Source organism: Taeniopygia guttata, chromosome 7, assembly GCF_048771995.1.
Source record: "Taeniopygia guttata chromosome 7, bTaeGut7.mat, whole genome shotgun sequence".
Lineage (NCBI taxonomy): Eukaryota > Metazoa > Chordata > Aves > Passeriformes > Estrildidae > Taeniopygia > Taeniopygia guttata.
Genome location: NC_133032.1, coordinates 16,036,472 through 16,063,289, shown reverse-complemented (window position 1 = coordinate 16,063,289; position 26,818 = coordinate 16,036,472). Strand labels below are relative to the sequence as shown.

The 26,818-nt window shown below is 38.5% G+C and overlaps 2 protein-coding genes across 4 annotated transcripts in view; both read right to left on the bottom strand.

The window, feature by feature from the left end:
- METAP1D (methionyl aminopeptidase type 1D, mitochondrial) overlaps positions 1 to 822 on the bottom strand; it is a 43,166-nt gene extending 42,344 nt beyond the window's left edge. The window contains exon 1 of one of the 2 annotated variants that reach the window (XM_030277457.4): positions 669 to 822. In XM_030277457.4, the coding sequence (XP_030133317.1) occupies positions 669 to 717 (49 nt within the window). In that variant the 5' untranslated portion in view covers positions 718 to 822. The remainder of the gene's footprint in view (positions 1 to 668) is intronic. The other variant, XM_072932249.1, reaches the window with a different exon arrangement.
- Positions 823 to 1,493: 671 nt separating this feature from the next.
- HAT1 (histone acetyltransferase 1) lies at positions 1,494 to 25,957 on the bottom strand. Of its 2 annotated transcripts, none has more exons than XM_030277454.4 (11): positions 25,817 to 25,957; positions 24,702 to 24,773; positions 24,314 to 24,389; positions 22,576 to 22,696; positions 16,721 to 16,900; positions 16,374 to 16,495; positions 15,769 to 15,873; positions 15,327 to 15,433; positions 12,731 to 12,882; positions 11,370 to 11,486; positions 1,494 to 6,818 (listed from the first exon to the last, which is right to left on the bottom strand). In XM_030277454.4, the coding sequence occupies exons 1-11, from the start codon at positions 25,821 to 25,823 to the stop codon at positions 6,771 to 6,773; spliced, it is 1,107 nt and encodes a 368-aa protein (XP_030133314.4). In that variant the 5' UTR covers positions 25,824 to 25,957; the 3' UTR covers positions 1,494 to 6,770. The 2 variants fall into 2 exon arrangements, with proteins under 2 accessions (XP_030133314.4, XP_002195803.3); XM_002195767.7 differs by lacking the exon at positions 1,494 to 6,818 and adding an exon at positions 8,652 to 9,043.
- Between the last annotated feature and the right edge of the window lie 861 nt (positions 25,958 to 26,818).

Below are 26,818 nucleotides of genomic sequence, written 5' to 3'. Positions count from 1 at the left end.
ATTCACTAGGTTTTTAACTGGATGACTGACACAGGATTTTTAAGTGCGCATGGGGATGAATACGGATGTAGGACATGGGCACATGATTTTAGCTTGTGAAAGGTTATGCGGTAGAAAAAGTGTCAGAGAACCTCAGGGAAAGGGGGACCAGGGGCTCTGAAAAGCCATTACACAGACGGGCATGCCAGCAGGTAAAAAGTTCTGCACTTGAACGGGCTCGTAGAAGAAACACGTATACTTATGTGAGGTTACTTCAGCAGCAAAAATCAGCACGGCAGAAGGAGATCAAAACGTTCCCACAGCCTTCCCCCACTGCGGGGTCCCCGGGACGGCGGGACCGGTCGTGTGCCGGCGCCGGGCCGAGCGCAGCGCCGGGGGAACCCGCCTCGCCACAAGCCGAGCCTCGACAGCTGCGGCCGCTGCCCGAGGCCTCGCCGCCCCCCGCCGCCCCCCGCCCGGCCGGCGGAGCGCTCTCTCGCAGCCCTCCGTAGGCGCGGCGGCGGCGGGACCTTTCGCTCCTCAAATTCAAAGCGAGCCCCGCCTGAGCAGCGGCGCGGCGGCGGCCGGGGAAGGGCAGAGCGGCGGCCGGGGAAGGGCAGAGCGGCGGCCGGGGAAGGGCAGAGCGGCGGCCGGGCCCGCGCCTCGGCCCGGCGGCGGCGCGCACTCACCTCCGCTGCGCAGCGCGCGGGCGGCTCTGGGCGCCGCCATGCTGCCCATGTGAGGCGGTCACGTGGCCTCACGGGAGCGCCGCCCGCCCGCCCCGGGCCGGCCGTGAGGGCGGCGGGCGGGAGCGGCCGTGAGGGCGGCGGGCGGGAGCGGCCGTGCCGCTGCTCCGCGGTGCTGCCGACTGCCCTTCCATACAGCCCCGTCCCGCTCAGCTCACCAGCCCTAGCGGCACCGGTGATGCTCCTGCCGCCAGCGGGAGACACGAAAAAGAACTGCCCAAAGTGGGACTCGGTCCCGCATGAGTTGCAACCATACTAATCCATGAGCGCTGGAGCAACCTCATAATTTCTTGCCATTAAAAATAAACAAAACCCAACCAACTAAGCAAGCAAACACCACTACCTTCCCCTCAACTTGTACTTTTGTGACTAAAATACGAACTACTCTTTACAAAGTAATTAATGCAAAGGAGTATGTCGAAGGCAGGTGCCGAGAGGATGGTGCCAGACCTTTCCCAGTGGTGCCAAGGGAAGGATGAGGAGCAAGGAGCACAACTAAAACACAAGTTCCATCTCAAGATGAGGAAGAGCTTTATGTTGAGGGTGGCAGAGCACTGGAGCAGGCTGCCCGGGGAAGGGCTGCAGTCTTCTTCTCTGGAGACATTCAAAACCCACCTGGATGCATTTCAAAATATAAAAGTAATACAAATAATCCTTTCTTACGTCCTCACACACATGTATTGATCTTTGCATCCTTACATACATTCATGTGTACACACACAGTGGTAAACTGAGGGATAAGTAAGTAAATTGTCAAATAAGAACTGAGGCTGTTTATCTCCAGATTTATTTACCTCCTGGTACAGCCATTAGTAGTTTTTAACTTACCATGTACAAGTTTTATGATTTAGTTAAGAATAGACTCAAAGCCCAAGGCAGATGCGAATGATGAGCATTATTTACCTACACGTGCTTTAGAAAAATTCTCCAAAAAGTATGAACTTCAAAGTTACACTTGAAGCATTTCTGATTTTAAGGAGCAAATTCCAAGCATTCTCTTATTAAAAAAAAAAAAAAAAAAAGAAAAAAAAAAAAAAAGGAAAAGGAAAAAAAAGTGCTGTGATTCTCTTAAATTTTGCTAGTAAAAGTGCATCTCTTAATCAGCTGCCACAGCATGACAGGCAGCCTATCATATAGCTTATATCCAGACTACATACTAGTTTAAAGATCAATACAATACTTTACACTGCCTCCAAAAAATTATTCCACATCTTAGAGCCACATTTTGCATGAATTGACATGTTTCATCATTATTCAGTGAGGGGAGAATGGTTAAGATTTTGACAGAAATAAGCATATAGAAATAAATGTAGAGAAAGCATTGCTAAGCTGATCAGTTACACCTTGTGAGCAGCATTACCCACTGCTCGCTGGTGAGAGCTATGCATACATTTCATTTGCAGGGCCAAAATGTGCACGTCTTCCCTTTGCTCCTAATTCTACCGTGTAGTATGGTCTTTCAAGAGCATAATCCTATCCTCTTTTTTATCTTGGCAAGGCTTTAGGAATCCAGATGCACAACCACTATTTCTATATCAATGGGCATTGTAAACCATTCACATATTCTGCTGCTTGACCAATGCAACTATATTTACTCTTGAGTGGGAGTTCCTGTGTGTGTTTAGAGAGATTTCACATGAAAGTATCCATGTATGATGAGTAATTAGCCACATTTTCCTCAACTGTCACTAAAGGAGAAAAACCAGAGAGCTCTAAGGTGGCCTAGTCTCACCTTTCTTGCTTGAGTCAGCAAGTATTTCCTACTCGGTAGAATGAGGCCACTGTTAGAGAAAATGAAGTGAATGCTTGGGTTTTTTTCTGCATCTGTAAGTCCTGAATTCCTTTTTGTAACAGCCTGAAAATTGGTTGATGGCATAAGAAAATGGAGGCAATTCTAGTTATGCTGCTACCACCTTTGTAATTACCTTGTCCTTAAGTGTCAGGCTATTTCACAAATACTTGTAGGTACTGACTAGGTGTTAGATTGGACCAATTATTTTTGCATGCCAGAAAATAGAGGATCAATCAAATTACGATCAATTACATTTCAAGCAAACTGTGTAATTTTTGCAGTCTCTGGATGCATCTTAAGCCTAACAACAGTCATTATACAGTTGTCTCTAATTTATGCTTAGATACAGGTTTTCTCCTTTTCCTAAGAAATAAAAACAACATTTATAGTTTTTAGGACCTTTATAGCAGTAAAATGGGGGTGAATATCTCTGAAAAGAGAGACATACCAGATCCTAACACAGCAAACCTGAAAAAAATAATACTCCACTGCATTCAAATTGTCACCAAAAGCAATACATCACTTTCTCCTTTATGTGTATAATTGTCTTTTGGTTAGAATTGACAAATCCCCCTGAAATATTTAACATGGACAGTGATGTCTCAAGATGGAGTGTCAGGTTGAGAGGCAGTTTTGGAGAAATTACTTTTCAGCCCAGGGTTTATTCAACACATCTGTGTGAACGACTCTCCTTGAAGAATGTTCCACATCCCATCTCACTTACATTGGTTCTGTGCTGTGAAAGCCACCAAACACTAAATGTAGAATCTCAACATTATTTCCTCCCAAAATTGGGCAGGCTGATATTAAAATAAGCCTGTGCTAAAAAATATTAAAATTATGTGTGCTAAAGAAGACATAAAGCTAGGTTTTGACATGAAAGTTTCAAAGCAGTCTGTAACAGCCTGTAAGACAACAGAGTTATATTTTATGACACACAATATCTTTTATAGAGCAATACAGAAACACGCTTCTAGTTTAAGTATAGAAGCTGAGGTTAGGCTTAGATCTTAACTTCTGAAGTTAGGCTTAGATTTTCCTATCTAAGATTGTCTTAAAAGATTATTTAGTTCTACAGCAGCTTTTGCTGATGAGACTGGTGCTGTTTGGGTCCTGCTCTAATCACAAATAGGTGTTCTTTTTTTCAGCACTGATGTTCATCTGATCCAGGCTGAGAGAGTTTGGAGCCCTGAACTTGCCCAGAAACCTCCTACATTAGTGATACAAAATATTTATAACCAGGTAAAACTACACTAAAATAAAACTTACATTACACCTTGAGGGAAAGAAGAATAACATATTTATAGGTCCTCATCATATTAAATTCATTCTAGGCAGATTTATTATTTTCTATGAAACGATGAAGTTTTAAAACATGAACACCTCATATAGCTCAGAGAAAAACCTAACTAGAGAAAAGGGAAGCATCTAAAAATAGCATCTATTGAACATGGAATATCTCCCTTATTGCCCTACCATTTAGAAACAAAAAAGGGATGTCAAGCTTTTCCCATTGATCTAGATTTTCTTCACGTTTTATCTCTTCAGCTCAAACTGTGCAACAACCACAAATGGAGCACATACGTCCTGTGTGAGCAATGTTTACAGCATTACTTGTTCTTTATTTACTGAAGAAAAAAGGTAGTGCTACTCTCAGAAAAAAAAAAACAGTGCACAGTACTGCTCCTGCTATGTATGTTTTTTTTGTACAGCAAAGAGGGAATTCTGAATCCTCTTCCCAAGGCTTTGTCTTCATGGTGTCATTACCTGAGATTCCTCCAGTTTGGGTGGGAGCCTCATATCTGAAATGAGCTTTGAAGAGTCAATGTAGAACATTTTTTTCCAACCTTTTCTCTCTGCCTCTGGTCTAGAGAATTAAACATATTTGAACATGGAAATATGAAAACTGTTAGATTAATGATCCTTTGTACCTAGCTTGTACCATTCTAGATCTAAAAGGAAGCTCAGATACAGCGTGTAATCTTGTTTCTTGCAATGCGTATTACTGAAGGCTTTAGTGCAAGGAACAAGGAACCTGGTAAGCATGTAATTGAATGAGTAGCTATGAGTAGAAACTGGTAGTTGTATTATTTTTCTTTCTACATTGTAAAAAAGATAAGTGATAGGGAGACAAGCTCATTCCTACCAGATATAAGCCAGTATGATGGCAGATAGCATGCCCTGCCTGAGTCAAGATTGCATTTATTTGTATTGCTTTGTGTAATAGCCTTCAATTTTTACTGGCTGGACTAAATTTTTAGCCTCATAATTTTAAAAATTGTCATTGGTGTGGTTAACTGCCTTTTGTAAATGGAATATTTTAATATAAAGAACCTAGTGTTACACTGAAATCTTTCTGATAATTGGAGAAAAGAGCTAGCAGTGTAAACCAGCTGAAATCATTGAAAATCATGAATGATAGCATGGGGGAAAATATTTCTACGACTTTAGGCTACTTTTTTTCCAGAGAATTGAATTATCTGCAACACATACTTGCTTGTGAGATGTAGATGTTAATATTTATTATGCTGTCTTTTTTTTTTTTTTTTCAACTTCAAGTCCAAATTATCCTAGCAAGCAATGTTTCACAAAGCAGCAGCATTACAGAATAATTTTAAATTTGAAAACTAAAACTCCAGGGTTTTATATGATAAGCTTACCAACGTAACAGGTATTTCTAGTTCCAACAGTTTGATACTGAAGAAAGCAGGTCAGAACTGACACCGTGAGGAAAGGTAAAATGGCAAAATATGCAACATAAGATTTTCAAGCTTTCTAGTGTCTGACAGTCATAAAATATGATCAAGGAGAAGCATAAAGAACAACAAAGTCTCAGTGAGAGACAAAAAAAGGAATTGAAAAAAATCTATATGAGCACACACAAATCCTTCATACAAACATTATGGGCTGCTTACCCTCCTGCTGCTATTGCAGAGAGAGACAATAGGTCACTCTTGAATTGCCTAAACTGCCACATAGCAGCTTTGTGTGCTGGTTCTTAGGAAGCAAAGACATTTGCTGCCCAAGACACTCCTTCAGTGACACACAGACCTTTATTCCTCCAACTACAGCAGTTAGTGTCCTTCAAATCCTGCAGATTCTGGTAGTTTGCTTTCTCAGTTCTGAAGCTCTAGGTATTCTGTTGTATTTCTTGAGATTACTAGCTGTTGAACAACAAGTTGTTTCCTAGTATCTGCAGTAGGTAATTTTTATGTTTCAAACTGAAAGGAAACAGTTTGACCCAGGTTTCTGAACATAAAACACTTTCCAGAGCTTTATTTACCTTTTAGGACAAAATCTTGCACTAGCATCGTTAACAATACCTTTACATTGGAAGAAAACTTGTGTCTGTCAGTTGAACTAAATTCACTATTTTACTGAATTTTTTGAAGTAGATTCCCTATTGCCATGGCTGGATTTTTAACTAATGGAAGGGCAAATCAGCACCCTGATGCCAGAAGCATCTATAAAGAAAAACTTTGTAAGTATGATCCTATGTACATTCTGAATATTCGAATGTAAAAAACTCTCTAGAATTCTTTATAAGTATGTTGTGCAAAGTTTCACTTGAAATTTGAGTGAAGTGACTAAAGAATCTGGATTTTATCAAAATGCAGAAAAAAAGTCACATAAACCTATTATTAATAACACTGTTATTAGTGTTTGCTTTAAATTTCTGTTAGCTAGTAATAGCTGAAAAGAACAATAGTGCTTAAGAAACCTAGAATAACAGATTAAGTATTTGAACAAAAATATTTTAAATCCAGGATTACTTTAGCCTCATATTGTGCCCAGAATAGAAGAGGGCTCCAACAGCATTCAGCTTAAGCTATCCAATTCTCATGCCCCCAACCTAGTGTGAAAGAGCTGCTACTAAGCCTCAGTGTTAATTTGTCAGCTCACAAATCCACACAATTGAACCCCTCCAGTACCTACTTGCAATTCCATACAGACAGCTGTTAGCAGCTCACCGGTGTTCTCAGCACACCGAAGTCAAACAACACCGGTTGTGTATTATAACACAAAGTATTTGTTTAAATATAGGAGGTTCTTGTTCTTAGTTAATACAGAAATACAAATATTACACAAACTTACAAAACTTTTATAAATAGTTTTTAAACTTTTATAAATACTTTTCATACTTTTTAATTTCACAATGTGACTCACTGAACAGCTGGAGTTGCTGCTGTGTGTACTTCTGAGACAAGCATCCTGCAGTTCACTTGTAGGTGAAGGTATCCTGTTGAAAATCATCAACAAAATATCCAGACTGGCAAGCTAGGACTTTGTCCAGCAGCATCCTGAAATGTGGGGATTTAGTCAATTATACCACAAATGCATAGTCTCTGAAATGTTAGCTTGAACAGATGCACCCCACAAGCCTGCTGAAGGAAACTGGCATGTGCCCCCAGCAGTGTCAGAAGAGCTGTTGTAGTTTTCTAGCTGTCCAACAAGATTATTGCCTCCTTCTCTTTGCCAAGGGAAAGCATAGTCCAGACAGTTAAGACCACTTCAGGCAAAGTCAGCAGGGCTAGTTTAATTTGCTGATGAAGATTACTTCAGATAATTGGCTTAATTTACTGTAATGGATTAGGGTGTGCTCACAAGGTCTCTCATGGCAGCAGAGCTGCAGAAGATGTAATCTGCTGCAGGATGGAAGGATTCAATTTCTAGGCCTCTAGGAAGCAGTGTATTCCTATTTTTCATGCCAAGAAGTTTTGCAGTTCAAAGGCACATCCCAACATCTTAGAATATTCCCAAGACCATACTGGAATATGAAACCACTAAAGGAACTGGAAGCACTAATTCAAACTCTTTCAACTGTGTCAACATAAAAAGAAAAAAAGATAATCTGATCTGTCATGAAAAAATGAATATGCCCGCATCACTGTGTGAGAGAAGTTTTGCTATTTGTGAATAGGAAATGAAATTGTGATTAAGGAAAGCAATTTTGCGCTTTTTGGCTCAGTAATTTCTAAGTGGGCAAACAGCCCATTAGGCAGTGTTTCTTCTTGTCAGTCCTACAGTTTCTTCAATGGTTTAAGCTCAGGGGGTATTAATGCAGGCTGCCCCAGAAGTATCCTGGACCTCTACACAGGAACCAAATTTAAGCACAATTCTTCACTTCAGCTTTCCCACTTCTGATTTATCACCAAGATCTGAACATGTTCAATAAAAACCAAAACCATCCACAGAAAAAAACGAAACCCCAAGTTCCCAACTTAACCTCAGCCTTACTATTACTACCAGGAAAGGTCTTTTAACAATTGCTACTATTAATAGATTTGGATACCACAGTAGATGAAAGACGTACCATACAGCCAAGATACCCTCATCTGAATTTTAAATTTCTAAAAATAATTTAGTAGAAAATACAAAAAATCCCACAGATTTGAAACACTTAAAAATTATTTCACTTCTTTCACACCACATCAGATAGTGGAGAACTGTCATCCTACAAGCTCCAGTTTTGAAAGCTAGACCTGAATCCCATTAGGACCATCAAACATAGTTAATAAATTTCAATAATCCTTATTCAGATTAAGTCCTCTAAAGCCTGAACTACCAGAACAGGTAACAATTTATTCCTTTGAGGGAGAACAGACAGGATATTTATGAACTAACCTCAGGTCTGAGAAGTAATGGATAGCAGAACAGAGCCAAGGAACTATATCAAGGCAGTTGCTTCCTACAGATTTGTTTCTTTCACTAGTAGAAGTGTTTTTGGAGTCCTCACAAAGTCCTGGTTGGTACCCCAGTTGTGAGGTTTTTCTCCCTGAAAATCAAAAACCTGAAAACTTGAGGGTTTGAAGAAAAATGTGCTTGAGGCATTTTAGAGGCTTAAAGAGAATGAGTCTTCAACAGCAGGATACACTTTTAGCAAAAGGTAGTCTGCACACAGGAAACACCTGAGAGACCACAGAACCAACCTAGTCACCTGTGCATGACATTAAACCTGCACAGGCCTTACACTGTACAACAAGATCCATGGAGAACAGCCTGAGGAGAATCAAGTTAGGAGAAATTTGAGATTGCTTAGCTTTATATATTAACTTGCTATACTAGTATCTATTAAGTCTTGATCAAAACAAAAGGGTAAAAGAAAATTAATACAATTGAAATAACACTGTATCTGAGAATCTACATTTTTTATTTTGTCAAGAAGTGCCCCAAAACCTAAAGTACATTTTTAAATCTACAACACAAAAATAGAAAATATTCAAAATGCACTGGAACACAAGTCACCTTTAATGTGATTAAAATGTCACATGAGATTTTTTTGCAGTTAAGTGGCAATTAAGGATGTGTTTTACAACACTGTATAGATATCTGCAAGTTTCCTGTACAAGTAGGATCCTCATGCTTGTGCAAGTCGTTCTAGGACTCTTCGGTAATCTGAAACAAGCTGTTGGAAGCTCTCTTCTAACTGTTCACGTTGCAAGTTTAGGTCTATTTGGTTCAACTGATTAGTCATCTCCTCTGGTCTTAGACACCTTCTCATCTTGGCAAGTTCTCTCTGTTTTTTCTAAGCAATCAAACAAACAGTAGTTTGAACACAGCCAGTAATTATCAAGAATATGGCATTTCATTAAAATTTATTCTATTTCAGTATCTAGTTCTTTAAGATGCCCCTAATCCCAAGAGAACCAGTAACCATGTTTGTTCTGTTAAAGGCTGTTAAAGTTTCTCTATTGCCCATGAGCTAGAGAAGGGAGGAATTTTGTTCCTTAACCGAACAGATTATGTCTAACAGTACACCTACTACTGAAGATGTATGGCACAAAAAATTTGATTGTAGAAATCTGACCAGGATATTTAGTCCTCCATTAACATTAATTACACTAGTGTCCCATTATGTGACTGCTCAGCCAAATAACTTCCCAATAACTGTCAAAATTTTAATTTTAAGCCTCCAATACACAGAAAAAGTTTCACAAACTCTTACAAATTATTCAAGTTACCAGGGACTAGCAGTAACAGCACTGAAAAGCAGTAAGATTATTCATAAGCATAAACATATTTGTACAGGAAGAAGAGTTGTCCTTGCTCTGTCACATGTGATTTTTACCTGTTTCTTAAAAACACCTCATAATACTTTTCTATTTTCTTTACCCAGATATACTTTTATGTAGGTGATACCTATTTCTGAACTATTCAGTTCTTCAGGCACTTTCATTCTTCAGTCTTCTCTAGCTTTGTAAAACCAGAATATCATTCAACACTTAATTTAAAAAAAGGTATTATCTATGCCTGGTATCTTACCAATAAATCTTTGCAACACCTATGGAATCAATGTATTAAAACAACAAAATTTCACTAAATTACTCTATTTCTAACAGCCTCAAAATCAAAGCGCTTTTGTGCTCTAATTTTACGCTTATCTCTCAAAGGAGTATTTCTTTTAATTCTGTGATTGATGCTGAGAGTCAGGAGGGAGGAGTGGAAACTACAGTAAGCTGTAATGAATAAGACCAGAAAAACTTTTACAATATCCCAAAGATTCCACAGATAGGCAAAGTTCAGTTCAGGAAAAAAGGTTCTGTACTTAAGTCCTGATGAGGTGTTCAAGCACATTTCTGGCCAATAATCAAGAAGCCTTTCCTTGTTGAAAGGATGTGAAAAGCAGCATAGATGTTTAAATTTTAGATTCACATTACCTCTGTGTAGAAAAAATGAGTAATATACTCAAAACATATGATGAGCTGCCCAAATGAAAATAGAGATGAGTACCTTCTGGCCAAGCTTTTGTCAGTAGAACAACTAAAACTTGATTCTAGAATTAATTCAAAGTCTGCCTGATTAACAGGAGTGTTTGTTTCGATTATAAACATTAGCTCTGAAAAAAGAGTGCCACCTTTTAAATGCCCACTACATGTGATACTGTACTATTAGGCCATCTTTAAGTTCCAGATCCTGCTAAAGAGCAAACTCTTTGCATGTTTCAGATAACCAGTTGTTTCAATATCCGTTTCCCCCCTCCAAATATACAACAAGCATATCCAGGTACACAAGATTTTGAAAACTGCCATCAGTAACATTTTACCTGGGCAGCTTCAAGAGGATTCTTTGGGGACAAGTTGTTGCGCTGGGCAGAAAAGCATATTCAAGTAGCAAACAAAGTATAACAATTACAAAAAGCAGTGCAGCAGTGGTATTTACTTCCAAAAGGGATCACATGAAGAATAAAGAGATGATCAAGGAGATATGTCTACCAGCACAATCTACTAATAAAATGCAGAGTTTGTCAGAAATGGAGAAGCCACAGTGAAACTGAAATTTCACAAGCTGCTCACCCTTTACACTTCCTTGGAGTGATGCCCTGTTAACTAATATACCAAATCTTTCCTTTCCTGTATTAATACTTATACAGAGAGCAACACACTCAGCTGCATCAGTCATCCCAATCTCGTCATGCCACATGCATAAAGGTCCCAGCAGCTTTAGCAACCACCTCCTTGCTAATGTAATCTAAAAACATACCTAGTCTGCAGTGTAAACTTTACTCTCTTCCAATTTCTGGCTTGTCTATTTAAGGTATGTTTTTAACCTCTTCAAGAAATTAACCATTTTCCCCCCTTAAACCCATCTGGGCGTAATGCTACTTGTAGCTAGACAGCATAAGCTTATTAGTAACCTCCTGCTGGAACTGGGCAGGAAACAGTACACAGGATCTTCAGTGCTGCTATGTACAAATGTCCTCTGCATCTGTATATATGTCAGCTGAACACTGCATTACTAACAGTAGTTGATTGGCAGCATAATTGGCATCAACTACATTTATGGAAATTAAAGTAAAATCAAGTATAATTAGCCTTGAAATAACTATTAAATGATACTTAAGTTATATACACCTTATAGGGCCCAATCAGTCTTCTTTTAACATCCAAGCGATAGCTTCTGGACTGTTCTGCATCACCCATATTTGTTGCACGCAATCGGAGAATCTCATAAACTCGTCTTGTGTGTTGCTAATGAACAGAAAGAATAAAAACCACATCTGAATAAAGAGGTCACTCAACAGAACTCCAAGTGCAGAAATACTGAAATATTAGAGTAATTCTTCATCTAATCAGAAGACGGGGCAAGGATAAATCTGTCCTATCTAGTAAGTTCAGTGAATAAACATTTTTCCTTTGACTTGAAAACCATTTTCTTTCATGCTCCCAGTGTCTGATCTCTCAAGTGTTGCAGCAGCCGTAGAGGAGCTTAAAGGACTTGCTGTAAGTGAACAGCAGAAAGCCCAGAAGCCAGAGTCCAAAAACACTTCTAAGAACAAGAACTTGAACTAGAGTGACGTGAAGTAATACCAAGCAGTATCCACTTTGGATAATACAATTATTAAAATAATACATTTATTATATTTTTAATAATCCACATGTATCTACTGCCCTTCACAAGGCCCCCTGAAAGTTATCAATATGAAAATGAAACAATATTTACACTCTTCTATTTACTGGAGAAGAAAATTAATTAGTAAATGGAAAAACTGAAGTGCTTTTGGTATCAGGATCAGAAAGTATGACATCTCGGGAGAAAGTTATGTTGCTACTATATAGGTATTAACTTGCATTTAAGACCAAGTATTTTTTTCTTAACAACACAACAAAAATAAAGTGGTTTGCTTGCTACACTACCACATGTTTATATACTGTTAAAAAAACCAAATGAATTTATTCTTTCAGACTTAAAATAAAGAAGGCTGCAGATGTAGTTTACTTATATATGCTATACCATTTTCATGAACACATCTGAATATGGCTTCACACTGCCCATCCCTCATGGTTTAAAATCTTCAGTACACCACACTCAAATACATTTTTAATTAAACAACTCTGCTATTTCACTACCGTACTCAAAAATGAGTTTAATAATTCAAGATTACCAGCAAATTTAATTGTTCAATTTAACTCTTTACTTCTCCAAGTGTTTGGAGTTGCATTAATAAGTTGTTTGCCACTTTAGCATTCTGCATTCCCAAAGCAACATTTACTTGCACACTCTTGAAAGAAATCAAAACCATGTCAAATTCTACATTAAAATTTGTAGGCAAAAAAGGCATTTATCTAAAATCATGAACCATATATTTCCTGATACATCTTTAACAAGTATCAAAATAAACAAGTGTGTAAATTCCATGTCCCTCTCTAAGACTAAGCTGTATTGTACTAGTTTAATAAGAATATTTCCAACTACAACAGTACTGATTTAATACCTTATTTATTTTCAATTTTTGTTGAGCTTCCGTCACCATTTCTTGACTGAAACCTTGCATTAACTTTACTGGGGAAAAGCAAAGCAAATCTTGACAGAGCTTTACAAGAACAAAGTCTCTAAGCTTCACGTAGTTCTCAGATGGATCTTCAGCTAGAAAGAATAAAAAAAGCTTATCAGCATTATTTGTTTTCTTATCTCTGGTATGTAATTACAAAGAACTGTGGAAAACAAAAGCAGATGCAGTATTTATCAGTATATAAACAACTGTGCTTAATTGTAAGCACTGTTATCTAAGGTTTTGATGTTTGACAGTAGACAAACAGGTCACATTAAGAGAAGCTTCTGATATTTTGTGTACCTAGTGCTGTACGTATTGTAAATAAGCATTATGAAACAAACTTGTTTAAAGCCATTTAACTCCTTGGAAAAAGACAAGCCTTCAAACCTTTCTTCTGGTATCTTTCATCTATTTTATATTTGACAGTAGTAGAACTACTGAAACACAAAAGGGAAAATGTGGGTAAAGATTAGTGAAAATATCTTAATGTATACAAGTAAACTAGCTGAAGACATGTATTGAGCAGGAGTTAGTCTTTATTAGCAAGGAAAAGGTACAAGAAGCCAAAGGACAAGATTATCCAAAATTAAAAAGCTGAAAGGATCTAAGCAAAAGTTGATAGTGATTTCAAGTTACTTTCATTTTACTTAAAAAAGAGACCATAGCTATCAAAACTGTTGCTATAGAAAAAAGCACTGAAATGGAGAACTAGCCACAGTTAAGATCAACATGAGGCCATATGGCAGAAGGAAAAATATGTACAAACATTCTTCCTTGCTTTAGACAAGCTCACTACAAACAAGTAGCAGGGCCATGCTTCCCCTTCAACACTCGTTTCTCTGGGAGCTGGCATAGTGGAGTTTATTGCTAACCAGCTTTCATCTCAGCTGTGTTTTCCTTTAGTTTTGAGGTACACTGTAAATAGTTAAAACTTGCAGTTTCAGGATGATTAAAAGCAAAACAAAGCTACCAAGAAGGACTGGGATAGAAGCTTTTGCCACGTGGTGTATCTGGCACTGCACAACTAACAATTTATTTTTCTGGGTTGGGTTAAAATTTATTGTGCATGAGTTGTCTAATCTTGTATGGCAAGCCTTAGAGCATTTATTCTGCTAATGAGATTGCATAAGTGCACTAAAGTAAATTAAATCCTTCTTTTGCATTCAAAGTAGTTAAAAGAAGAACGAGGTAGTTTCTGTCCAGTAAGCACTAGCAGCATACATTTTGCTTGTGTCAGGATGACAAGGTATAAGCAAAACAAAGTATTTGCTGCAAACGTGAAACTCAAAAATAATTTTAATTAGTAAATTAGCTTTTTCAAAGTAATTAATTAGATCTTCATTTCCTCTTTACATAACTTAATAAAGGTTTTATTTCACAATTTTAGATTATATTTAACTAAATACTCTGGCCATATTAAGTTAGTCCAAGTCCAATGTCCCCCTCAAAAAGGACAATAAATACTTCTCAAAGAGTCTTAACTTTCCTAACTTGCATGCCATGTAGACTATTGCAAGCCTTCTCCTGCTTCACTCCACAAAAAAATGAACCAATGTTTTAGTGCACATTTACTGTTTGCTACAACCCTGCACTTAAGGCACTGAGCCATGAACATGTCATAGGATTTATGCACTAGCATGTTAAGACTTTCCTCATTCTCAATTATAAAAGCTATGTAAAGGTTTGTACTATTAAAAGGAAAAATGCATGATGCACATGAGTTCCTGTTGAATGAACCAAACTATACTTTCCTAGGTTCCCACAAACCGGATTGAAATTATGAGGTGGATTATTTTGTTATGATGATCTGGCAACAACACATTATGAAAGCAAGTGGTCTGTTGGGTTTTAATTAGAATGGAGAATTATTTATAAACAAGATGAGACTACACATAGAATTGAATGGTAAACATGTGTTTGAACTGCATTTCTTCCTATACTAGACTTGAAACCACAGGACTGATGTCATGCCTGTAGCAATTTTCCATGTTAGTTTTATTATGCACCTGGACCCTTTATCTGCCATTTCCACAATCTTTTGTTTGAGGTATTTGTGCACACACATCTAATATCATGGATACCTTCAGCCAGCAATATGTGCTCCTAAAGAATGAGTTCTCTACAAACTTTCTTACTATCTGTAAAATTTCAGCTTGCACACCAATATTAAATATGCTATTTTATTTAGGTGTGTTGTGTCTTGCCTCAAGTTTGAGTTTTGGCTAATAGAGGTAAGTTGAACAAGGACTTTACAAAGCTTGATCTCTTGGCAAACTCAGCTGTGTATCTCACAATGAAATAGTTAATTAGCTGGTAATCCGTTCACACTAGGGATTGAATTTTCCTGGTGTGCTGTTCTCCCAGTTAAGTATTTAAGGAGCTATACCATATACACTTCTGTAAACCAGGGTACTATTAATCCTGAACTGAGCAGAAGCTAAATCTTCAAAAGGCTTTAAATTCACACAAATGAACATAAAAGTTAGCTTGTGGGCTAACAACCTGTGAAGCTCCTTCTTAAAAATGTAATACAAACCTGTTATATCAAGTACTGTAGGAGAAGACATATAGTATCTATGAATTGTTTCAAGCAGCTGAGCACCATGGCCTTCTCCTTGGAATGGCGGCAAGATCAGCATCTGGCTACAGACAAAGGAATGCATTTTCAGTTCAAATGCAAGCATTTGGAAACAACGTGAAGTCTTAAAAACAAAACAAAATTTTATTTTAGATTAAGGTATGTGCAATCTTCATGTTAAAATGTAGTTTTTAACAGGATCTTAAAATTGTTAAATATTCAAAACTTGTTTGAGATTCCCTCCGCTTCAAGAAGGGAACAATGAAAAAAATCAGTGCATAGACAGCTAATAATGGGGATTTTTTTAAACAAATCAACACTATTATAAACAAGTATTGGGAACTTCAGCAGTTCCCTCTTCTGAAATAAAAGGCAAGGCACGAGTTACACCACCAATTACCTTACACGTGGCCGGGTTTTGTCTGGGTACACATAGTAATTATAGACTGTCATGTAGCCTACGGTCGCAAAGAGCGTAGCTCCATCCTTATTATACTTCTCAAATCTGCAGATAAAACAGAAAGCCAAGCAGGTCAATTACAGTTGCGCTCCCATGCAGTGTCCATTTTCTTTTCCATTCTCCAACTGAATTTTCAGTGTCAGCAAGCTACTCTGTGAGGGCCCAATGGGTACACCTGCTATGTTCTGAATGTACAATTCACTTAATTGGTGTGCAGCAACTTGGATAAATCAGACCTCTTTACAGCACTTCAGTGCACTTGCCTATTATAAAGATGAATAGGTGGCAAGTAAAAGAAAACACAGGCAAAGCTCATTTTACTGTTTAAGCCTACATTCAGGGCTCTAACGGACAACAGCATTTAATTCAGCTCTATTCTCAAGCTTTCCCAAAGCATAATGGAGGAAAACTCAAGCCTCATAAACAATGTTTTTTCTTTCCTGGGAAAAATATCATTATACTGCTCCAATAATTGGCCAGCCACAATTAAAATGCAGGCTTTGTGGAGGTAATAAGGTCCACTGTTGCTTTAGAACTGTACTTACACTAGAAAGTAGTTCCATCTTTCATCATCTACATCAATAAAGCTAGCAGTTTCAATAAACCACATCAAGAACGTCTGAAGCCTTTCATGATATTCTCGAAAGCCTGGACATGTCATGTCAGCCTAGGGAAAAAGCCAGGAGAAGTCAGGTGAAACCTATCACAGATGCAAGGGGAAGAACTATGAAAAACCTAATTAAATTCACTGATATAAAAAAGTATGTTAATAATTTACAAATGGGTAAAATTATAGTACTTATACACTACAGTTGAGTCACTACAGAAGGTGCATCTCTGCAAAATAAAGTTGAATTTGGTTGCTCAAAAGTATAAACTTAATTTTCCATACCTTGTATATCTGATATATTATATCTTCACCAGCTTCCTCGTTATGAATAGAATATGTGTGCAACAGCATTCCAAAGGGCTTGAAGTTGACCTCTTTCTCCAGCAGAGACACAAAGTCATCTGTGTTTGTGCAAAAACCAGGCGGAATGATTTCTCTAATTTTACTTTCCACATCATCTGCCTGAAGATTACAAAAAGGGGAAGGATCGGAGGAAAATTAGAAAAAGACAGCATTGATGTCACTGCTGTGTTTAAGAAATTAACATATGTATATCTACCATGGCACTATATCAATGGTACTATATCTATCAGTAATTAAAAAGCCAAAATGGAAAGAGAAAAAAGAAAAGCAAGCATTCTTGCCGTTCATTAGTGATCTTCCAACAAGTAAAGGAGCTGCACTCATAAGATCAAAAATGTCACAATCCAGCCTCTTTAAGAATCAAAAAGCTCTTGATTATAGCCTAAGTTCATGAACATTTTTATGCTTAGAGATTGTTATATTTGTTCAAGCTTGACTAAAAGCATTGGTAGCTATTCTGTAGGCACAGCATGTTCAGAAGGCAAGACTTTCTAGACAGCAATTCACCAGGACTATGCCATGCTACACAGCCTTGTAGAACACAGGTTCCCAAACAAGCAGCTTACAAGAGGTATTAGGTGATGCAGAACTAAGCAGAGAAAAAGGGACAAAGACCAAAAACGGTAGCTCCCAAATAGGAAAGTGACAGCTAGCACACTCTGGCATTCTTACGGCCCCCTGCTTGAAATGCCTGTCTATAGAATCAGCTGCAAAACAGTACAAACTCAGACAACCACATCCTGCATTCTAATAAAAGCAAGTTTTGAAAACAAAGTTTGACATAAAATAGTACAACTTATGAATACTGTCAGCAAATCTGACCTGTAGTCTAACATACTGTGGAAGACAAAATATTCTGACACCAAAATTTAATTCAGAGATTATTCTTTTCAGATAGTGAAAGTTAGAGACTATCAGCTGAGCAGACTTCATAAACCTTTTCAGACCTCCAAAAGACCACTTGATTGAATACATTTACTACTTCTTTTTAACCATGAATATTTGATGAAGCTTCACAATAACGTATTACTGCTTCTCACCAGGCAATAAAACTTAATGAATTGGTCTCAACTTAACAAAACCATACTCCTCAATACAACCCCTAAAAGCCTGACATTACATTCAACAAAATGAGCTTACATTCAATTCAAACTTTCCTCTGGACAATGAATCCAGGTTTTTACTTAATGGAGTTTGCCGTGAGTTCAGCTGTAATGTTTGTATTGTATCTATTTCCACAAGGGCGGACACAAGAACACTTTGTGTTAACTTACTAAGCAGCTCTTTCACACCGTTTACATGCATGATGGGTATTAGTTCAAAACCAAGACTCTTGCTACTTAGCATTCAAAACAGGGAAATTAAGATGCTTAGAACAAAATACACTACAAAAGGCTAATACAACATGCTACTAATTCCTGTCCTTTCAACCATGGGCCCTTAAGCAGAAGCAATGCACCTGCAAATGAATAGCACTTTATCATTCAGTTACATTTTTAGTGTGGAGAAAGATAAGACATAGTTCAGCACAAACAAGTTTTATTCTTAATGGTTTGGTACTACCAACATTTATATTTATATTTGGAGACAGAGGTACTAAGCAGTTAAAATACAGCTCTACAATACTTGATGTAGGAACTCAGTAAAAACATGTGCAGTCTTTACACTCATTTCATTCTCAAAACAAAGATAATTTGTTGGCACCTTCACCACTCTTCATAAACCAGTATTAGCTAAAATAAGTTTTCTTTACACTTACTGATTTAAGAGATTACACAAAACCAGCCACTTCTTCCGAATCAATGAATTACATTAAAAAACATATTTATATGGAACACAATTTAGAAATGCCTTTTTTAAAATTGTGAAAATGCATTGTTTACACAACTCTTATGTCTGCACTACTGACAGAGCTGTAAGAAATCACAACTGTATGTAGCAATTTGCATTTTATATAGCTGAATAAGCATGCAAAAATAATCCAGAATTAAAATAGTATTTCCACGCAACAGTACAATAAAAATGTTGAACACAGACAACATGTGGACAACATCTAAAAGAGGTGAATATACAGTAGGAAGTACTATGTACATAATGTTTCAGTAATTTTGCTTCCCCTCACATTTCTAACTTTCTTCATTAGTGGTAAGAAGGAAGCCAAACTGTGACTTGCACAAGGCCTGTAAGGTAGCACACCCATCACTGGCTGCCACCAGAGGAGTCTTGTTTTCAATACAGCAGAAAGAATTAAAATATGCCAGAGGCTTAGCAAATAAAGCACTTGATGATACTTCTTGGTTCTATATGACTACAACATATTTTCACCTATTGCCTCCTAAAAATTCTCTCCCCTTGTAATGGGGTCTGACACAAGGAAATACAGTCTTCAATTACTTTTAGGGCTAACAGAATCTCTCCTTCTTACAGAGCAAATCCCAGAATCCTCAGTTTGAGCAGTGACAGAAGTAATGCAATTTTCAGTTAATGAGACCTGAAATACTGGAATCTCAATAGATTAACCACACGAAAAATAATTTAATTCAAACATGTACTTTTAAATGGAAACATCCATTACTTAGTAGGTCCTTTTCAAACACTTCTCTCTGAGGTGCCCATAATCCAAGGAGCTACCAATATGTATTTACTGCCCTCCCTTGTGCATTTTTGATATTGGTGAAAGGCTAATTTTTTTTTTTATTAGAGCAAGATACTCATAGCTTACCAACCAGAATGGATGCACACGAATTTCTCTTCAGAAAAACAATCCTGTTGACTACTACAGCAATGCTTAACATAGGCAAAGCAACTTACAATGTGTTACTCTGTTTTTTAAAAGTTTTAAAGTTCTTTTAAAAGTTTTCTATATCTTCTGATGTTTACATATTTCTACTAGAGTTTCTCACACTGTTCATGTAAACAATGATTGTTTTACATTCTTCTTTGTGAGAAGAGAGAATTGATAGACTGTTAGTTTAACCAGTGTAGTTAGAGAAGTAGAATTTGATTCTCCAATCCACTGTCACTTTTAAAATTCTATACATTGCAAGGTCAAAATAAACTTCCTCTCTTTTCCCTCTTTTATAACTAACATAAATGTGTAAGTTATTTCATGTTGTAGTACAACAACAAAGCATGCAAAAACCTGAATTAAGCCAGCCAAGAGTTGTTAAGCTTATGGTTCCTGGAAGTGCTGCCTGTAATAGATTACCTTCACAATCAGAATCACATAAGGTGATGACAGGAAATTTGGTATGGGCTTGTAACTACACTTGATTTGTAGTAGGACTGCTTAAGTGGGTAATGTATCTTCATACATCACATTTGACTCTGGGTAATTTTAGTTTAGAAATTATTGTACTAATAGGCAGCTATGACATTGGCACACCATGTAAGTGCTGTTTCAAAGTGGCTTAAATTAAAATAATTATAGAAGCATACTTGAGAGTTGAATTTCTCTAAAAATTGTATGCACATACTTCAGAGGGGATAAATGGAGTGATCAGCAGTATTACCTAACAAAAGCACCAAATATTGAAACAATACTTTTAATTTAGCTTTTCTATAAAGCAAATGCATACACTAGATGCAAAGCAAGATAGAGAGTTTAGTGAAATACTTTACACCCATCTCATTATAAAATGCAGAAAAGAGGAAGATACTGGAACAGCTGCAAATCTCAAAGCAGCAAACAATTCAAAGGCCATTGCTATTAATATTTACACTAAAAGAAAGCAGTTTCTCTTCAGTTATTCGAAAGAATTAACTCCATTCAAGGGATAAATTTTGTCTATTTTCACTAAATGAAGTGCCAGCTTCTGTTCAAAACATGATCATACTTTGCTGAGGCTTCTCCAGTAATAATCTCCTTAAAGATGGACCTAAGCCATGTTAAGATGCATAAACATGACTGGACTTCTGCCTTTTGATATTTCAGGATTGTATCTTGAATGTTGAAAAAGATCTTGGAGAAAAAAAAAAAAAAAAGTGGTATTGGGATAAATATTTCTGTCAGTCCCTAGCAGGGATAGCAGCAACTTCTTTAGCAATAATGAAACCAAACTTAGTCTTACAGAATAAAATCACCTGCTGTTGAATGAGCTTGTATGGGTATTTGGGTACAAAATCCTCTGCTGTGAATAACTTCGTGGAGCATTAATACCAACTTGCTTGTAACCAGTTAGGTAAAGGCAGAAACTGCTGTCCTTTCCTAAACATCATCTATTTACTGCACAAGATTATCTGTTATGTGTGGTAGATAGTCTGCATCTTAGTATAATTACCATCAAGGAGGAAAGATCAGTAAATAGTTATCTTGGAAAAATACATGTTAATATGCATTCAAATCAACATCCTGCTGTAATGACAGTTTATGTTTTTATCTCTGCAAATGAGTTACCTTAGGCTGGTTAAACTGACAGCAAATACAAATGCAAAAGACTGACTACATATTTTTCCTACATATGTTTAGATATAGCAATATAAGCAGCTTATTTGACTGTACAGTACTAGTAACACTAAGGGAAGCACAGGTAAGCAACCACATTCTTCCCCTTCTGTCAAGGCATGTAAATGCTCTGGAAAGCAAACACAAGTGCTGCTCAAAAAGATCTTTTTTGCCCCCATCTCAGTCCCTAAAGGAATTGGAGGAATAATTCAGTATAGGAAACAGGCCTTGAAAAAAGCAACCATTTTGATTAATCAAAAAATTGCAGTGTGCATAGGGCAAGACAGACCTTGTTTAGACCTCCAGAGAAGTAAACAGGGTTTGCCATTTGTACAAAAAAATAGATGAAGTAAAAAGGTGCCATGGGGCAGATTCCTGTTCTATTCTGAAATTCTAGCAGTGAAGAATTGGACAATTTGATTTTAATATGTTTACTATACAGCCAACAGCCTTTTTTTCCTTTTTTCCTTCTTAAAACTGAAGAGCATGACCTTTCACTCCTAAGACATGTTGCTCTAGCCTATAAAGTATTTCAGATATGTCCAGGAACTTAGCCTGTTTAACTGAGTATATGCCAATACACCTTCAAAACAAGGAAGGGCAAATCTTTAAAATCATTTAAATGAAGTAATTCTAATGTATTTCTCCTTTTACAATAGGCCTTTCCTTGAAATTATTTAAATAAGTTCCAATAAATTTGAAAGTAGTAACTTAAATGCAGTCTCAAGTCATATTTGGAGAACATACAGACAGTAGGAAAAAGCTATTCTACAAGAACTTTATAAGCTCAGAAAACCTGCAGAAAAAGGAAGAAAGAACCAAACAAAAACCCTGCAGGTAACTGTATTATCACATTCCTTTAAGAAAGATGTAAAGCATACATGATACCCATACAGAAGTTTATAATCTCTTTTCTGCCCTTCTTGTTCTCCATGTTTAGAGAGACACAGTCAAGCGTACTATCTCTAAGTTCTTACAGAAACCTCCTTTTCCTTCCCACTGATTCTCTCCATAGTTAACCCCATCAGTACTAGTCCACCTCCTGGTCACAGCTAATATGAAAATACAGACTTGTCAAGTTGAAGTTTATTTTGTAGAACTGGCTTTGGCATCAACACCTCACATCTGACTGTTCTGTTTGACACAATTTTGACTGTACTGTCATCATGGAATGGGAAATGAAATTCAAAGCTTTTTATTAGCTTAGCTAAGTGAAGCTTTGTTTCTTTCCTTTTAATTTAAACCATGTCTAGGTGGGTAATTACTAAACCTAGAACCAAAGTAAACCTTCTCAATGTTATGTTAAAGACAGAAGCAGAACTGCACTTACCTCCACACAGTCAAACTTTTCATTGACTTTTGACGTGTATTCAATGCGGAAGAGGGTTGAGAGGTTTCCAGCAATGTAATACAAGAGGATCTTGAGTCCCTTGTAGCCAAAAGCAACTTCACTGAGAAAGGAGAAAATAACAACCAGGAACTTGATACATAACAAAACATTCACATCACAGTTGCTTCATTTCATGTGACATTCGCATAATCTTTCCCAGTAAGGTAAAGTAAGCTTCCTAATGGGAAAAGGGAATCAAACTGGATGTGTACTATACAGACAGAGGTAATGCCTCACACTGCTTCTATTATTTCGCTCCTCTAGAGGAAATACTCTGAACTCAGTAAGGCAGTGCCTGTGTCCTTACTGTGACAGGAAAGAATACTGAAACAGCTCATACTGTGTTTATGCTTTTTCAACAACTTTAACTCATTAACAGTTATTTACATTAATTGATTGCCAATATTCATTAATAATTATTTTGCAATGTATTATCATATTTTGGAGTAAACGACTGCAATCTATAATGTACAAAGCACAGATAACCAGGTGTAGCAACTTGTGGAGTTTTTAGTTGACAGTTTCTATTTAGTTATCCAATCTAACCAGAAATTAGTACCTGCAAAAAGAAGGATAGAATACAAAAGCCTCTTTTACAGTTTGAAAATACGAGCTGCCTGAACACAAATTCGATACTCTTATGAAGAATAGAGAATTTCTTTTCTGAAAAACACATGCAGAAAATAGTAATGTTCACAAAGAAACAGGCCAATTTTTTTTTTTTTGTTGAAGCATTTTGCTGAAACTTTTTTTTACTGGGATTTTTCCTTTATGGTAGTACACTCATAATTTAAAATTTGAAATGTTAAGTGCCAGAATAATTTCTTTCTTAGCTAAATTAACAGATTGGAGAATTCTGATTACTAAAATTATAATTATTGTCAATGATGCTATTAGTATAACAAATTTATTACATTTAATATAGGTATTTCATTCTAATTGAAGTACTTAAGAATGCTTTCAAAAGGAAATTGAAATTAAGAAACACAACTACTTGAAGTCCAAAGAAACATGCAGGTGGATTCTCTTTAGGTTTGTTTTGGGGGGGGATTTTTGTTTGTTTTAGTTGTTTTTTTTTAATCTATGGCCAGATTGTTGAATATCACACTACTGAAAATAATAAATGACACTTCAGCACTAATTAATTCAGCATATCCAAAATAAAAGAAACAATACTTTTCCATCTACACTTTAGGGAAGACTTTGATATCTGCATTCCTCTGGAGAAACTGGCTGCTCATGGCCTGAACAGGTGTATTCTTCACTGTCTGGATGGCCATGCCCAAGGAGTGGTGTACCCCATGGCTCAGTGACAGTCCCATTTAATGTCGTATCAGTGATCTGAATGCTTCCTAAGTCAGCCTGCAGTCAGCACTAGGCTGGACAGGAGTGCTGATCTGCTGGACTTGGGTCACAACAAGTGACAGACTTGTGGAAGAACAGAGCAAAGGAGCTGGGGGTGCAGGTCAACACTCGACTGAACACGAGTGAGCCAGCGTGTGCCCAGGTGCACGAAGGCCAGAGGCGTCCTGGCCTGTGTCAGCAAATGTAGCAGCAGCACCAGGCCAGCACTTCTTACCTTGCACTCCATATTAGCAAAAAGTTATGGTTTTTAATTATTTGGAAACAAATTTGTCCTTTGGGACCTACTAGTTTAAATCTGGAAACTTGGACTTACTCATCTCCAAACACTTGATGGCTGTACTCTGGATTAAATGTTGTGTTCTCATCCTCCAAATCCTCAGGAAAGCGAACTGAGAAAATAAAAATAGAGCATGACCAAGTCACCACCTTTCATCTGTTTATCCACAAAAGCCCTGCGAGCTGTTCACACACCTTTCCACTAGAGTCAGACAACTTTAGTTAAGAAACAATGTGAGAGTGGCATACAAATGGAATCAAGGCATCCTATACAATTTGGATTAATGTTACTTGATCTATGAGTATCAAATCAGTAATCAGACTAGGACTGAGAAACTGACAGAGATGTATACGTGTATATATTCCACAGAAAGACACTGGAATACTTCAGAATCACTTGTACAATATTTAAAAAGTGGTATTACCTAGCTTCAGCTGAATTGCCTCATTTGTATTACACTTGTATTCAGCCAGCTTCTTCTCCATAGCAGTAAGTCCTGAAAAAAAAAAGGTTTTTTTAAGAGGTGTCCAATCTCTTTGTCATTATTACTCAAAAAATATATTAGAAAAAGGGTCATAAACCAAAAAAAAACACACAACACTAGACCACGAAACAAGAAAGATTAAAACAGCTACAACATGCCACAACACATCAATACAGAGGATAAAGAGAGCTGTCTCACACACTCTTCTGGAACTAGAAAACATACAAGTACCTCATTTTAGTTTCTGAGAATTAAAGTCATTACTATAAAAATATTAAGTATTCTAAGTTACTACAAATTAAATATATATTTCATATGTGTTATTCATAACATGCAACACTGAATAAGAATTCAGTATGACATGTTATAAATAACACCTGTCAACACACTTCAAGTGTTTGCATTAAGTCAATTTCATAAACTGCTATTAATGAACTACAGTGGCATGTACACCACTAGCAATTATTTAGCCAGCACTACTCTTCCGGAACGGATGTGGAAGAAAAACACAAATAAATGCACTGTATTTCATGTGATTTCCAAAGCCTAATCTAGGCCAGAAGACACGTTTCACCTCAGGTATGTTCCAAATGCTTCACAAGCATAGCCCCGCCTTCATTTCAAAGGGCCATAAGAACGTTCTTCTACATCTTACTCCAGGCAGCAAACTAAGTACAAGCACTTTTGGGTTTTTAACTCTTTGCCCACCGCCAGCACACTCGTGGCTACGGACACACACTCTGGTCTAACACTATCAGACCGTGGGGGCCATAAGCCCGCAGACACGCAGGAGCAGGACCGGGGCAGCCGGGCGGCGGAGGGGCAGCCGGGCGGCGGAGGGGCAGCCGGGCGGCACAGGGGCAGCCGGGCTCCCCTCCTTCACAGCCTGTTCCCGTCCGCCCGCATACCGCCGGCCCCGAGCTCAAGCCCTCCTGCCCGGGCTCCGAGCTCAAGCCCTCCTGCCCGGGCTCCGAGCTCAAGCCTTCCTGCCCGGCCCCCAGCCCGTGTGGCGAGGCTCGGACAGCCCCCGCTGCCGCTCCCGGCCCGGGACTCACCCGCCATGGCCGAGCCCCGCGCCGCCACTCAACCCGCGCGCCCGCCCGCCGGAAATCAGAGCGCGCGCGCACGCGCTTCCGCTTCCGCCCGCCGAAACCCGGCGGGGAGCCAATGGCTGCCCCGCGCGGCGCGCGCAGCCCGTGCGCATGCCCGGCACCGCCTCGAGCCTCGCGCTGGCTCGCGTGCCGGCCCCGCCCCGCCCCGCCCTCCCCAGACCGCGGGCCGGCCGGCGCGCGTGCGCAGCGCTGCTCGTGCCGCTGTCACGTGCGGCGGCTCCGCGCGCGTCGCGGCCCGGGGCGGGCGGTCCCTGTTCCCTGCGGCCGCCGCCGCTCCTCCCTCACGGTCAGACCTCGCTGCTCATTGCTGCAGTTACGCTTTGGCTGAGCAAACAGCCGCAGCTCTGTCAATACTAAAAAACCAAAACTCTCTATACCGAACTGCTTACTGCAGCTACTGTGGGATTTCTGCCATTTTCTTTCAGAGGCCTGGCTTTTGATGCACAGTGGGAGTTGCTATGCTGGTTTGGACTGGGGTAAAATTACTTTTCACACTGGTTTGTGTGGGGGTGGTGGGTTCGATCTTTGAGGGTCTCTTTCCAACTCAGCTTATTCCGTTTTTCTGGGATTTGTCCTGAACATAGGGTGGATAACACACAGATGTTTTTGTTATTGCTGAGCAGGGCTTACATGGAGCCAGTACTGCCATGGTGCTAAGGATGTTGGGGCTGAATGAAAGGTTGGGAAGAGACACAGCTGGGACAGGTGTCCCCAAGTGACAAAGAGATATTTTTGACCAGATGGCATCCTACACAGTCTATAAAGTGAGGAGAAGAAGGGAGAGGATGTTTGGGGTGATGATGTTTGTCTTCCCAGGTGACTACTACGGGTGATGAAGCCCTGCCGTCCTGCAGATGGCTGAACACCTTCCTGCCCATGGGAAGCAGTGAATTAATTCCTGATTTTACTTGGCTTGTCTGCCTGGCTTTTGCATTTCCCGTTAAA

Bases quoted from the DNA above. Each gene is read 5' to 3' on its own strand.
- HAT1 (XM_002195767.7), bottom strand. The intron at 11,487-12,730 runs GTATTAAATCAG...TCTGTTCATTAG, and splicing joins AAAAATTGAAAATAAATAAG to CAACACACAAGACGAGTTTA. The intron at 9,044-11,369 runs GTGTATATAACT...TTGATTGCTTAG, and splicing joins GACTGATTGGGCCCTATAAG to AAAAAACAGAGAGAACTTGC.